Raw genomic sequence first — 14,004 nt, 5'->3', positions numbered from 1 at the left:
ATATGGTCTTCCGGAGTTTCCCATTTTCACACCAGGAAAATGCGAGGACTGTACATGAATTAAGGCTATGGTCGCTTCATTTTCACTCCTACCTTTTTCCTATTTCATCGTCAACAAATCATAGAAAGAGATCTGAACAAAAGGCCATGTTGTTGACCTTTCACACAAGGAGGTAGACAAATGGCTTTTTAAGACTGTCCTTGAACATATCACCATCTTGATTAAGCATTCCTTTCAAACTGTTTCTTACCTGCCTCTCTGACGTTAAGCAGGAGAACATTTCATCAGTTGTGTCTACGACGTTTTATCTCAAGAGATAGTCCAGTAACGCATTTTACCAATTGCTCTTGTCTCGTCGTATCTCCCCACTCCAATCTACAGTAGTTACATAAGTCTGGACGTCGCGCTACACACACTGTCAGAAGAACAGCATCAGTGTACAAGGTAAGCTGTGTTTATACCTATGAGTAGTAATTCAGGGCAGACTAATCATTGTCTTCTCCATTTCAAGACTCGTATGAGCAATGTTTAATTAATTTTATCTATTACTTTAATTAGATGCAAGCGGGGTTCAAATTATGATTTAAGATTGAAATTCTCAACCATCAGATGGAATTTCTCTTTCTGATGTTATTGAAGAAAGATGCCTTTGCTGGCGAGATGTATTGTTTATAGTGCACTATATCTTATGGTATGGGCTAGAATAAATTTGTTACTTTCATTGACCTGTCTCAGTCTCATCCTTGGCTTTGACAATATGAACGTGACTGAGGTATGAGCGATGCTAGTAATACCACTCTTATGCAGCCAGACCCTGTTATGAATGGTGTGAAAATATCGCTCATAGGGTCAGTTGATGCATGCATTTCAGTGGGCTTGGCAGACTGATATGTAATAGCAACTTCTGGCTCGGTGTGGAAAGCAACGGGAAACTACCTCACGCCTCATTTCCCTAGTATGCCTCTTCATTGACGCCTACGCTGTTTATGGCAGCTGTTGGCGGAGCTGTGGAGGATCAAATCAGCCTTCGGGCTGAATACCCAACATACAACACATTGAAAAAAGAAAATCCCACACATGGCATTTCAGGTCAGGAATACAAAGGGTCTAGCGATGATGATGTGCAGAATATTCTTTTTATTATAAGAAAGTGCAACGTCTCCCTAGGAATAGTCCCTCTAGCACCAGTCGCATGCTCAATGATTTCCCACGTTCTAATCCTATACTTCTTCCTGAGGTCGTCAGGGCACGGTTCATATAAAGAATTCTTCTGATCGCACACTAATAGAGGTCGCTGTCCATTTTCCTCAAATCTTATACTGGGAACAATCACCAGTCAATTACAACAACATCAGCTCGCCTTGTGGATCCATTTGAGGAAAGGCCATCTAACTTAGACCTCCAAGTTTTGCTGTTTAGGGAGGCTTCCAGCAATCGGTTAGCGAATTGTATTGTGCTGATTGTTTCACCTCATTTCTCCCTTACGACGGAATCGTAATACGTGAGGAGGGTATTGAACTCGTCTCACATTCTTCAGCAGGATATTCCTTAGCTCCATAGTCAGTTACCAAAATATTAATTAATCAGTTCATTCATATTTAACTTATAAACAGTATTTAAAGACTTAGGTGACGTCAATTCAAACCGGTTCCTACCTTTGTAGGTTTTTGATGTTACGCAGAAAAACATTGTATCAGATGCGTGTGCTAATTTCATAACATGGCGGCAGATCACGGGAACTGGCACAAATTACGTGCTTCACCAATTGAGCGTGTCTCCATTTTTCTCCCCACCATGTACGTGACGGTGAAGGTCGGGTCGCGCTGCAAGCTATTTACAAGAACAGCATCAGTCTACAAGGTTAGCAATGTTTGTATCTCTTATTGACAATCTCTGACTTAATGCTAGAATAGAACAGGTAGGTTATCTCAAGTATTCTGGAGGTGTATTCTCGTGAAATACAATATTACAATAAGAGCAAAGCATGTAGCCTACAGTTGCCATTAACGACATTCGGTATGAAATAAGTGAGCTCTCGGATGATAATCAATCAATGAGAATCAATCGGCACAATACAGACTTTGCTATACTTGAGTGACGTTCACAGTGGCGGCCGGACCATTAGGTCACACGGTCCCGTGCCCTCTCAATATTAATTAATATTTTACATTTTTACATCTCAATACATTATACACAGGACACAAGTTTTACACTCATAAGGACGGTGACTACTAATTCTAAACTGATAAATCTGGCTTGAGAATAGAGAGCAAAATCTTTTATATCAGCTCCAGGTCGCAAATCCCATATGACCGTAGCAAAGTACATGGTCTCTAAATGTTGTCGTTGGCTATGTTGAGTGGAGAAGAGGCCTGCTGTAATGAAGGAGCTTCGGTCACAAGCAAACTGTGACCGAGAAGGATAGCAGTTATTTCCCTGGAAGAAAGAAAGTTACACAGTTCACTGACTTATATTTTCCAGTGTGCGATGGTTGAAAATAACACTATAACCATACGACTGTTGTGGGCTCCGGTAAAGAAGTAGGGGACTGGAAATAATAATAATATTGCATTGAAAATTACTCACTTGTGTTCAGGACTCCATTTTGAATATTATTAGGTCCCGAAATGTGGCATTCTTAGTGATTTTGTCGGTAATATTGGTAATAATTGCACATACTAAGTATAAAGATGTGTTCATGATAGCCATCTTTGTTTGTTTCCAGAGATGTTATGGAATAGACTGGTTACTTTGACAATGGAAAGCATGGTAGCATGGTAGTTACAATGCAAAGCATGGATGTTACAATAGAAAGCATGGATGTTGCAACATAAAGCATGGAAGTTACAATGCAAATATGTTATTGTCATGACAGAGCTTGGCCTGGATTTTGCAAAGATAGGTTAGAGCCACTAAATTATACTTTTGTCTTGCCGTGCGGGCAGTATGCGCCGCGGCGATAGTTTAGAGCCTCTCGAAGGGAGTGTGGCCCCCGAAGGGGGCCACTGTTCTTCTGACAGAGCTTGGCCTGGATTTTGCAAAGATATGTTACAGCTACTAAATTATATTTTTTCTTGCCGTGCGGGCAGTATGCGCCGCGGCGATAGTCTAGAGCCTCTCGAAGGGAGTGTGGCCCCCGAAGGGGGCCACTGTTCTCATGACAGAGCTTGGCCTGGATTTTGCAAAGATATGTTAGAGCCACTAAATTATACTTTTGTCTTGACGTGCGGGCAGTATGCGCCGCGGCGATAGTTAAGAGCCTCTCGAAGGGAGTGTGGGGCCCACTGTTCTCATGACAGAGGTTGGCCTGAATTTGCAAAGATAAATTACAGCTATTAAATTAGAGGAGTTGTAACATCCATGCTTTATGTTGTAACATATATGGTTTGCATTGTAACTTCCATGCTTCTCCTCACCTATCTGAAATTATTTGCTTTGTTGTAAAGTCAAAGTAACCAGTCTATACTATAACATCTTTGGAAACAAAGATGGCTATCATAAATATATCCTCCTACTTCTTGTGTGCAATTATTACCAATATTACGCAGAAAATCACTAATAATGCTGCATTTCGGGACATAATAATATTCAAAATGGAGTCCTAAACACATGTGAGTAATTTTCAATGCAATATCATTATTATTTCCAGTCCCCTACTTCTTTACCGCTGCCCTGTTGTGGAAAGAGAAAGGTAGGAAGACATTCTTAAGAAGTCCAACGGCAACTGAGAAGTAAAAATGCGCTGGCTATGACAGAGATTTGCTACAGCTAAAGGAGGAAGTGTGGATCTCACATAAACAGTAATGATAAAGTAAGCTCAGGTGTGTTTTGACGTATTGTATTTTAATGTTTATAGTTGCATGTGTAAATATATAGTTGTGTGTTTTAAACTTGCATTATCCGAGTCTGAATTTATCAATCAATCAATCAATCAATCAATCAATCAATCAATCAATCAATCAATCAATCAATCAATCAATCAATCAATCAATCAATCAATCAAACAATACTGATCTGCATTTAGGGCAGTCGTCCAGGTGGCAGATTCCCTATCTGTTGCTTTCCTAGCCTTTTCCTAAATGATTTCAAAGAAATTGGAAATTTATTGAACATCTCCCTTGGTAAGTTATTCCAATCCCTAACTCCCCTTCCTTTAAATGAATATTTGCCCCAGTTTGTCCTCTTGAATTCCAACTTTATCTTCATATTGTAATCTTTACTACTTTTATAAACGCCATTCAAACTTATTCGTCTACTAATGTCATTCCACGCCATCTCTCCGCTGACAGCTCGGAACATACCACTTAGTCGAGCAGCTCGTCTTCTTTCTCTCAATTCTTCCCAACCCAAACATTGCAACATTTTTGTAACGCTACTCTTAGGTCGGAAATCATCCAGAACAAATCGAGCTGCTTTTCTTTGGACTTTTTCCAGTTCTTGAATCAGATAATCCTGGTGAGGGTCCCATACACTGGAACCATACTCTAGTTGGGGTCTTACAGGGACTTATATGTCCTCTCCTTTACATCCTTACTACAACCCCTAAACACCCTCATAACCATGTACAGAGATCTGTACCCTTTATTTACAATCCCATTTATGTGATTACTCCAGTGAAGATCTTTCCTTATATTAACACCTAGATACTTACAATGATCCCCAAAAGGAACTTTCACCCCATCAACGCAGTAATTCAAACTGAGAGGACTTTTTCTATTTGTGAAACTCACAACCTGACTTTTAACCCCGTTTATCAACATACCATTGCCTGCTGTCCATCTCACAACATTTTCGAGGTCACGTTGCAGTTGCTTACAATCTTGTAACTTATTTATCACTTTATAGAGAATAACATCATCCGCAAAAAGCCCTACCTCCGATTCCACTCCTTTACTCATATCGTTTATATATATAAGAAAACGTAAAGGTCCGATAATACTGCCTTGAGGAATTCCCCTCTTAATTATTACAGGGTCAGATAAAGCTTCACCTACTCTAATTCTCTGAGATCTATTTTCTAGAAATATAGCAACCCATACAGTCACTCTTTTGTCTAGTCCAATTGCACTCATTTTTTCCAGTAGTCTCCCATGATCCACCCTATCAAATGCTGTTGTGGAAAGAGAAAGGTAGAAACGTTTTCTCATATTAAACTTCACGAGCCGATACTGGACGTTCGGTAGACTTTGAATATCTTAAAGACATAGAAGTTGAAAGAATGAGTGGTAGGACAAACAGGAGGGAAAAATATGACGAGGGCACTCGCAATAAGGCTAAGTTAGAAATTAACTCGATTGTAGAAGCTGTGGGTAAAAGCCGGCTTCGGTAGTGGGGTCACATTATAGGAACCAAGCAATATTTCAATAACATGATGTATCTGAGAGCCAAGCAGTTTTACTGTAAGTTTCTGGATTGAACGTGTGAATATAATTTTGTTTTCTTTTTTTCTTAAATTTAAATATTAAATTTTCATTAATCGAACGTGTTGTAAAAGGCTTCTCAGAGACTCATTCTTTTTCAATCCGTTTACACTCCAGGGTTGGATTTTCCCTCGGACTCAACGAAGGATTTCACCTATACCGCCTCAAGGAGCGTGAGACATTTAGTCGCGGATACAACTGGGAAGGAGGAGTAGTACTCTATCCATGTCCCCGGCGAAATTCCTGTGTTGCTATTGATTTCACCTCTCTCCTTGTTTTGTTGACCCCAGATATCTCCCTGTCTATGGTTCTCTGTGCTATTCCTCGTGTTCGATGATTTATGTATTAACAATGGATGAGTCGAAAATAGGCTGCCTCTGTGGTGTAGTGGTTAGTCTGATTTGCTGCCACTTCCGGAGGCCCGGGTGGTTCGATTCCCGGCTCTGCCACGAAATTTGAAAAGTGGTACGAGGACTCCAACGGGGTCCACTCAGCCTGAGTCAACTGAGTTTGATTCCCATCACAGACATCCTTGAAGTAGTTTTTCGTGTTTTCCCACTTCTCCTCCCGACAAATGCCGGGATGGAACCTAACTTAAGGCCACGGTCGCTTCCATCCCCTCCATAAGGCCCCTGTTCGGCATACCAGGTGAGGCCGCCTGGGCGGTGGAATACACACGATCGTAGACCCTATTAACCACAGAACTGTGGTGTTCCTCACATAAAGGGACTACTCACTGGTAACGTAGATTCATGGTGTTCCTCACATGGTGGTACTAAATGCAAGTAACGTCCACCCATGTTGTTTCTCATGTAATGGTACTAAGCACAAATAGCGTCATGGTTCTAATGTCATCATCCCTTGGTCGCCCCTTTTAGTCGCCTCTTACGACAGGCAGGGGATATCGCGGTTGTATTCTTCGTCTGCGTGCCCCACCCACAGGGGTAATATTAAAAGTGATGAGAACTGAAAACATACGGGTAGTAGGCCTAATAAATTATAAATCTGACTCTAATATTTCGTAAATTGACGGACGATACCGTGCCCAGTCACGGCCATCTTGATATATAGAGGCCTGCTACCAATAGTTGTGATGATACGATACTTTTTCTCACAATGTGGCAAGGGAAATGCAATAATAAGCCTATAAACACATAACATCGAAAAAACACTATCAAAAGAATACATACGACAAATATATGCACTCAAGGTAGTATAGGGTCTGTTACATATCGTAAAATGTTCGACTGAAGGGTCCTCACCTGGACTGTACGCTAATGGTGACTAGGTGAATTATTTTCACTCAAAACTTTTATACTTGTTTGAGCACATGATTTTGTTAATTATTTATGAATAACTGTTAAAGAAAATATTTCCCAAAATATCACAGATCTTGGTCACAACACTCATTAACTCAGCAGCACATACCCACACTTGTCACAGGTTTTTCAACTTTCATTATCAAAACATTGAAAGAAATATCCCTACGATTTCCACTAAAAATGCACCTTTGAATCAGATATCAAGGTCTGAGTTAATGTGTAGATTTCCACAATTTGAAAAGTAGTATGACGGTCACTTGGCAAACTGTTGCTGTCTGTAAAATGTAATTATAGTACACTTATTTGAGCACATAGTGGTATAATTATTTATGAATAACTGTTAGAAAAAATATCTGCAGTGATATGATAGATATTGGCCACAGCACTTATTAACTCTACTGCACACACCCACACTTGTCACAGAAATGACCAGGTTCTTCAACTTTCATTATTAAAATATTGAAAGAAACATCCCTACGATTTCTACTGTTTAAAAATGCATCATTGAATCAGGTGCCTAGGTCTCAGTTAACGTGTAGCTCTCCACAACAAATTAAAAATAGTATAATGGTCACTAGACAAACTGTTGCTGTCTAAAATGACATTATATTACACTTATTTGAGCACATAGTCTTGAAGGTCATTTTGCAAATTACCCTCTCTCCTTTCTTCTGGCGGTTTTCATTTCGCAGATGTCGGTTGAGAAATGTAATGACGGTTACCCAGGAAATATAGCTGTCACAGCATCGTCAGTTAATTTTGGCTTTACCCTAGGCACAGTTAAAACTGAACAGTCTGATCTTTTTGCAGTGTCAACACGAATAATCTGATTTTTGGAAAAATGTTTGATACAGACACAGGCATATACTGGGATCAAAATTAGCTCGGTGTATAGCATGAATCCGTTTAGCTCGCTTCTCCTTATCCCCAGGAAACGAAAATGTTGAGGTAGCCACCTCCTTGTTTGAACGGTAATTGGATGTACATCCAGGCACACTACGCCTTCGTCCCGTTTTGCAAAAAGGAGTATACACTACACTAACACATAATAATAATAATAATAATAATAATAATAATAATAATAATAATAATAATAATAATAATAATAATAATAATAATAATAATAATAATAATTAAATAATAAGCGTTAGAGTACTTAAAATTCATAATAGCTCAGTGAATTCACCTATCCTATCACATAACCTAGGAATACTTCCTAACACTAGGCTGCTGAAATTATTAAGCTATAGTATTTAACACATACCATTGCTGAAAATACGTCTTTTACTGATGCGTTTTCATACAGTTGGCACATGGAAACACCTCTAATAACGTTGAAATAACAACAACGTGCTACCAAACCACCACGAGAACAAGACTCGTACCTCCATACAATGCACTAAAAGGTTGACGTCATCACTATGGAACTGTCATGTGCAGCAGGCCGGAATTTCGAGTTGGCCATGGCCCAGTACGTACCCATATTTGTCAACGTACCTGAAGAGAAATACAGCAACTGAAAGACAAGATCCAGAATCATGGAGTCAGAGTAATATCTGAAGAGGAAAGAGAGTACTGGATCTTCAGACACAAGATTTTATAAGAGATTTTGATACCTGTCTGCATAAGTTCTCTGAAAATTTTCTATTGACAGTACAAAATGAGTGATACATCAAACAGCAAGGAAAGAAAACTTCAGACGCTCTTATTTGTTATTACCTAATATGAGTATTTGTCTGTTATGTATTAACTGATGCATATATAGGGGAAGGGGGGGCAAGATGGGGACGCTAAGGAAAAAGTAGTTCAGGTGCGTTATATATGTTGATAATATGTTCATAAATAGTTCCATTTTGTTGCGTCACTACCTGTTTCTCATAGTGCACTAAAATAGTTTTTGAAAAGTTAAACACAAAAACTCCACACGCAAAAAATCGTGCATACTACCAATGCAGGTTTCTTTGTCTCCATGGTGCTGCCACTGGCCTGGAAACTTGCATTTTTCAGTAAAAATTATACTAAAATTTGAATCTATTCCCATAACATTGAATTGCTAATATCAACGTAAAGTATTACACCATAATAAACCATCATAAGGCTCGTAGATGGCATAATGAGCAAGAATATAATTTAAATTCATTTTTATGGTAAAAATGTATGGATTTTTAAATGACCGATTTTTTCGTGTGACCTCCTGAGAGGCCGTGTGCAGGTCTTTAAAATCGACTCCCGAGGGTGACCTGCACGTCGGAATGAGAGATGGAATGGATGAAGATGAATGAAACTGGGCAAGGGTGTCGAAGGAAGTGGCTGTGGACTGTCAGAAGGTACCGTCCCAGCATTTGACTGGTGTTGAAAATGGGAAAACATGGAAAACCATTTCAAGGACACCCGACGGTGAGAACCCACGCGTCTACCGAGTCAGCAGAGAGCTTGGCCCCATGACCTATCGCTGCGCTTTAGCCAGTCGGGCGAGGGGCTGGAAATTGTGTCATTTCACAACATTCGCAAGAAGAAAGTCCATCCAGAAAAGAAATATATTTCTAACACTCATACAACACCCGTCCGATGTAATCTTGACGTGAAAGATCAGAAGCTCTGATTTCGACAGCCCCTGTACATTTTCTTTTATTTATTTGATGAATAAAGTCTAGAAGGATCGTGTGTGTGTTAGCCATTGGCTTGCAGCAAGCCTACCAGTTAACAGGTGGGCAATATTACCACACGTAAGAGCACGGCTTGAGTTATGGTGGAAGTTAATTTAATGCATTTGCCGATAAAATGATTATTTTTGTTTTTAATAATGTTAGATCACAATACTAGATAGTCTGTATAAACTAACAGCCAAATTTGTTCCAGATTAAACTATGGACCTGCTGAGTCTAAGTCTCACAGAGTGGGCGCTGGGAGGTACCCTTCTCCTCTTCGTGCTCTACAAGTACGGGACATGGAGTTATAACCATTTCAAAAGCAAAGGCATCAAAAACCATAAACCTTTGCCCTTCTTGGGATCAATGGCAGCCATGGTGTTCAAATACAAGTCCATCGTCTACGTGATAGAGGATATCTGCAAAGAGTTTGAAGAGGAACCTTTTGTAGGAGTCTTTCAGTTCCGAGAGCCCATTGTGATGGTTAAGGATCCAGAACTAATCAAACGGATCGCTGTCAAAGACTTTGAGTTCTTCACTGACCATCAACAAACATTCAACGAAAAGGCCGACTCCTTATTTACCAAGAATTTGTTTGCCCTGAGAGGTAAGTGAACGTCAGTGAGATATTCAATTATTATTCTATCGATTTCCAAGATATATGTTATTTTAACGACCTGAAGAGGCTTATCCAAAGCGATACAATATGACTAAACAGGAAATATTAGAGTTCGTACCATTACAAGTTTAGTATATAACAGGTTGCCCAGAACAGGGGTTTTTGCGTTCGGAGGGCTTTGGCTACGTTCGGTTATGACGTCACCCAGTTACCCACCGCCAATGTTAGTAACCTTGACCGCCAGTCTCGCTAAAAGTCTGAGCAATAATACTGTATGTGAGTACTGTGTGAGTTTCTTTAATATGTGCACGTGAGTTGCAGTTTTAATTTTATAGTTTCGTGGTGCTTTCTATGACTGGTCCTTGTGGTTAATAGCTGCTTTTTATGCCAGTATTATGTTTGAACTGAACTGATTTGTCTCGGGTTGCATATGAACATGCCTGGTATGGAGTGTACGGTTGCTGTGTTCATTGACAGCTGGGTGAAAACCAGGGAAGACCCCTCCAAATATACCTATATAAATCAGTTTCCTTAAAAATGAGGAACTAATGAAGAAGTGTATCCAAAGATCTAGGCCTGATTGAAAGTGGAACGCAGATTCACGCCCGGTGTGATCCGAACATTTTTATGATAGCGATTTTTAAAGTGATCTAAAGGGCACATTGTTATGGCTTCCTCCGAAACGTGTGCTTAACGAAGATGCTGTTCCCTCTAGAAATTTGGGTATTTAGCGTAGCATAGAACAAGTGTCTCATGATAGATTAGGAAGGAAGCAAAGGAGGGTCATTAGGAAAATGGCTGACGAATTATTAAAAGATTCAGAACATAACACGACTATTGCAAGTTCACTATCTCCTCCAGCCACTCCACCTACCCAGGTCTGTGATAACACTATGGCCCTGATTGAAGGAATAGAAAGATAAAAACAGATGACGAAAGGAAAAATAACGACGTCCTTAAACTGGAATTAGAGACAGCGGAAAGCAAATTACATCAAAGCTGCGTATTTATAAGTAATTTGCGTAAGGATTTTATTAATTTAGGAGGTTAAACAATTCTGTTGCCATGTTTATCCGTGGTCCTGGAAGATTCCTTAAGTTATGGACATGAGTGTACTTACACGAAAATCACATATATTTCAGACGCAACTTTATTTCCAGTGGCTTAACATTCATGAGATAGGAATATAATAAGGAAATAAACCATAATAGAGGCCAGAAGAGGGGTTCGATTAAAAAATGTGCCGTGTATGACCCTTGAGCCTTGCGGCAAGCTGCGGCGTAGCTGGGCAGTCCGTCACAGACACCAATGTCGTGAAGATAGCAACACGTCACGAGTCAACCGGCTTTGAACGTGGAATGATCATGGCGCACGGCACATGGGTCATAGCATTGCGGAGATTACATGCGAATACGGGTTTTAGTGGTCAACAGTGTCGAGGGTGGATCTTCAGTAACTTATGGCAGAGAGAAAGTTACCACCCGCGTAAACCGCCGGACGGGAAGACCACAGGTGTTTAACGAACGGATATCACGTCACCTCCGCAGAACCATACTGGACGCTCGATAGGCTGCTGTGAGTCAGATCACCACCCAGTTGAATGTTGGGAGTCAGGAACCCATTTCTACCAGGACTTCAAGAAGGCAACTGCACGGCATGTCGTGGCCCTTTGCTGACACCTCGACACAGAGCTCAATGACGTGCATGGGCCCGCGAACATCAGCAATGGGCCATGGAGCAGTGGCGGCGTGTGATATAGTTCGATAAATCCCGGTTCCAGTTGTATCGAGTGATGGGCGCGTGAGAGTGTGGGATATGTCCCATGACGCTGTGGATCCTGCGTATTAACAGGGTTGTGTCCGGGTGGGAGGTGGCTCGGTTCTGGTCTGGGCGGTTTTCCCATGCTCGCAGTTAGGACCCAATGTCCGGCTACAGGGAGAGCTGACAGGTGCACCTTATGTGGACGTTCTTTTAGACCATCTGCATCGCTTTCTGGCCCTAGAGAACCCTGATGGAGATGCCGTATTTTAACAGGACAATGCGCCATTTCACCGCTCTCTGGTAGAACGCAGGTGGTTGGAGGAGCACTCCAGTAAAGTTAAGACCATGGATTGGTCCTCCAGAATGCTGGTGTACGCTCCATGAACCCCGCACGAACTACACAAGAGCAATTGTGGGTACCAGAGCAAGATGGGTGGATCCAGATCCCTCCAGCGCGATTCCAACACCTTGTAGAGTCGATGACTCATCGCATTACCGCCGTTTTTAGGTCTCGTGGAGGAGCAACTCGTTATCAACATCACATTCCATGTCTTTCCATGAATTTTGGCCACTCATTGTACATTTAAGAGAGTTGCTTAGCTTTTAGGTGTGCTGATAGGCCGTATCCTAATATTTATGCAGATTTCACTGCGGAACGAGTGTGTGGGGTGGAAGACATATGCTACCAACAAAGATAAGTTTACACTCTAACGCTTTACTGCTTAAAAATCCAGGCTCTAAACAAGATCCGCACGGATCTCCAGAGAGCTACAAATCCGCATCAAAACTGAACCACTGTCGTGATGTCTTAACGAAATCACCAGATTTTATTATATATTTATGGGCATCCGTTGTTCGGAAATGACTCTGTTATTATTGTTATTATTTAAATAGATTATATCTAATGTTGTATGACTGTCTTATGCTTCTGACTTGTACTGTACGGTATCAGAGTACGGTACGTCTCATTTTCGTCCAGTATAAATCACGTTTTTCTTCTAGGAGAAAAATGGCGAGACATGAGGGCAACACTAAGTCCAGCCTTCACATCCAGCAAAATGAAGAACATGTTTCACTTAATGAACCAGTGTGGGCAGCAGCTGGGAGATTACCTTCACAGGGAGATTAGCAAACAGGAACCAGGTAAGAAAATCTAATTTGTAACTTTATCCATCATCGTACTTGTTTGTCATCCAGTTATTCTGGTGGGTGATTTAAGGAACTCAACGTCAGGTCATACAACTGAATAAAGAAGAAAATTCAAATCCTCTCCTTGAGCTATTAAAAATAGTTTTGTGTGACTTCCCCACTTCATCTATAGAAGAATGCTTGCATGATATCTAAAATGATCATGGCCCATCTGTCCACCTGTGTTGAATTGGGACGTATGTAACTCGTCCATAGATAAGCGTTAGCTAGTTGTAAAAGAAGAGGGTTGACGTGCGGTGCGGGGACTGTGTTGAGTACATGCCTGTCTGAAAACACCGACCAGCACTACACAAATTATCGAACGTAGGCTGCTTGTAACATCTAGACCAGGGCCTCTCGAACGCCCAAAATCTCACGCGTGCAAATCGAGGCGCAAGAGCTCCGTGCACTGTGCATCGGTCCCGCTCGGCTGGCTCGGACCAATGCTTCGTCTCTGGGCTACTCGGCTAAGCTAGGCTAAGCTCGGCTCTACTCGGCTCAACTCAGCGCTACGGAGCAAGTGGTGAAGAGGGAGACAGGGGAGCGAGCGAGACAGGCGTGAGGAAAGAGAGAGTAAGCGCTATTGCTCCAAATCGAGGAATGGGGGGTCTGTACTCTGGTCAACCAAGCGAAGTCGTCTTTTGCACCGTGCACAGTGCATGCACCCTGAGAGGCTCTGATCTAGACGATAGCGAACCTATGACACGCGTACCACTAGACGACACGAGAACACCACTACTGTGGCACGTCAAACAACATACCAACATATTGTAATGTTTTAACATGTAAGAAATACGCCGTCCGCCTCTGTGGTCTAGTGGTTAGTGTGATTAGTCGCTAACCCCGGAGACCCGGGTTCGATTCCCGTCTCTACCACGAAATTTGAAAAGTGTTACGAGGGATAGAAGGGGGTCCACTCAGCCTCGGGAGGTCAACTGAGGAGAGATGGGTCCGATTCCCACCTCAGCCATCCTGGAAGTGGTTTTCCGTGGTTTCGCACTTCTCCTCCACGGCCGCTTCCTCCCCTCTTCCTTGTCTATCGCTTC

The 14,004-nt window shown here is 41.5% G+C and overlaps 1 protein-coding gene across 1 annotated transcript in view; it reads left to right on the top strand.

The window, feature by feature from the left end:
- The first annotated feature begins 363 nt into the window (after window positions 1-363).
- The window catches only part of LOC136857063 (cytochrome P450 9e2-like), a 52,702-nt gene continuing 39,061 nt past the window's right edge, over window positions 364-14,004 (top strand). Inside the window, exons 1-3 of the mRNA XM_067135433.2 lie at window positions 364-444; window positions 9,602-9,997; window positions 12,773-12,913. Of these exons, the coding sequence (XP_066991534.2) occupies window positions 9,610-9,997; window positions 12,773-12,913 (529 nt within the window). The 5' untranslated portion in view covers window positions 364-444; window positions 9,602-9,609. The remainder of the gene's footprint in view (window positions 445-9,601; window positions 9,998-12,772; window positions 12,914-14,004) is intronic.

The sequence above is a fragment of the Anabrus simplex genome, chromosome 1 (genome assembly GCF_040414725.1).
Source record: "Anabrus simplex isolate iqAnaSimp1 chromosome 1, ASM4041472v1, whole genome shotgun sequence".
Taxonomy (NCBI): domain Eukaryota; kingdom Metazoa; phylum Arthropoda; class Insecta; order Orthoptera; family Tettigoniidae; genus Anabrus; species Anabrus simplex.
This window is presented reverse-complemented; position numbering and strand designations above follow the sequence as displayed.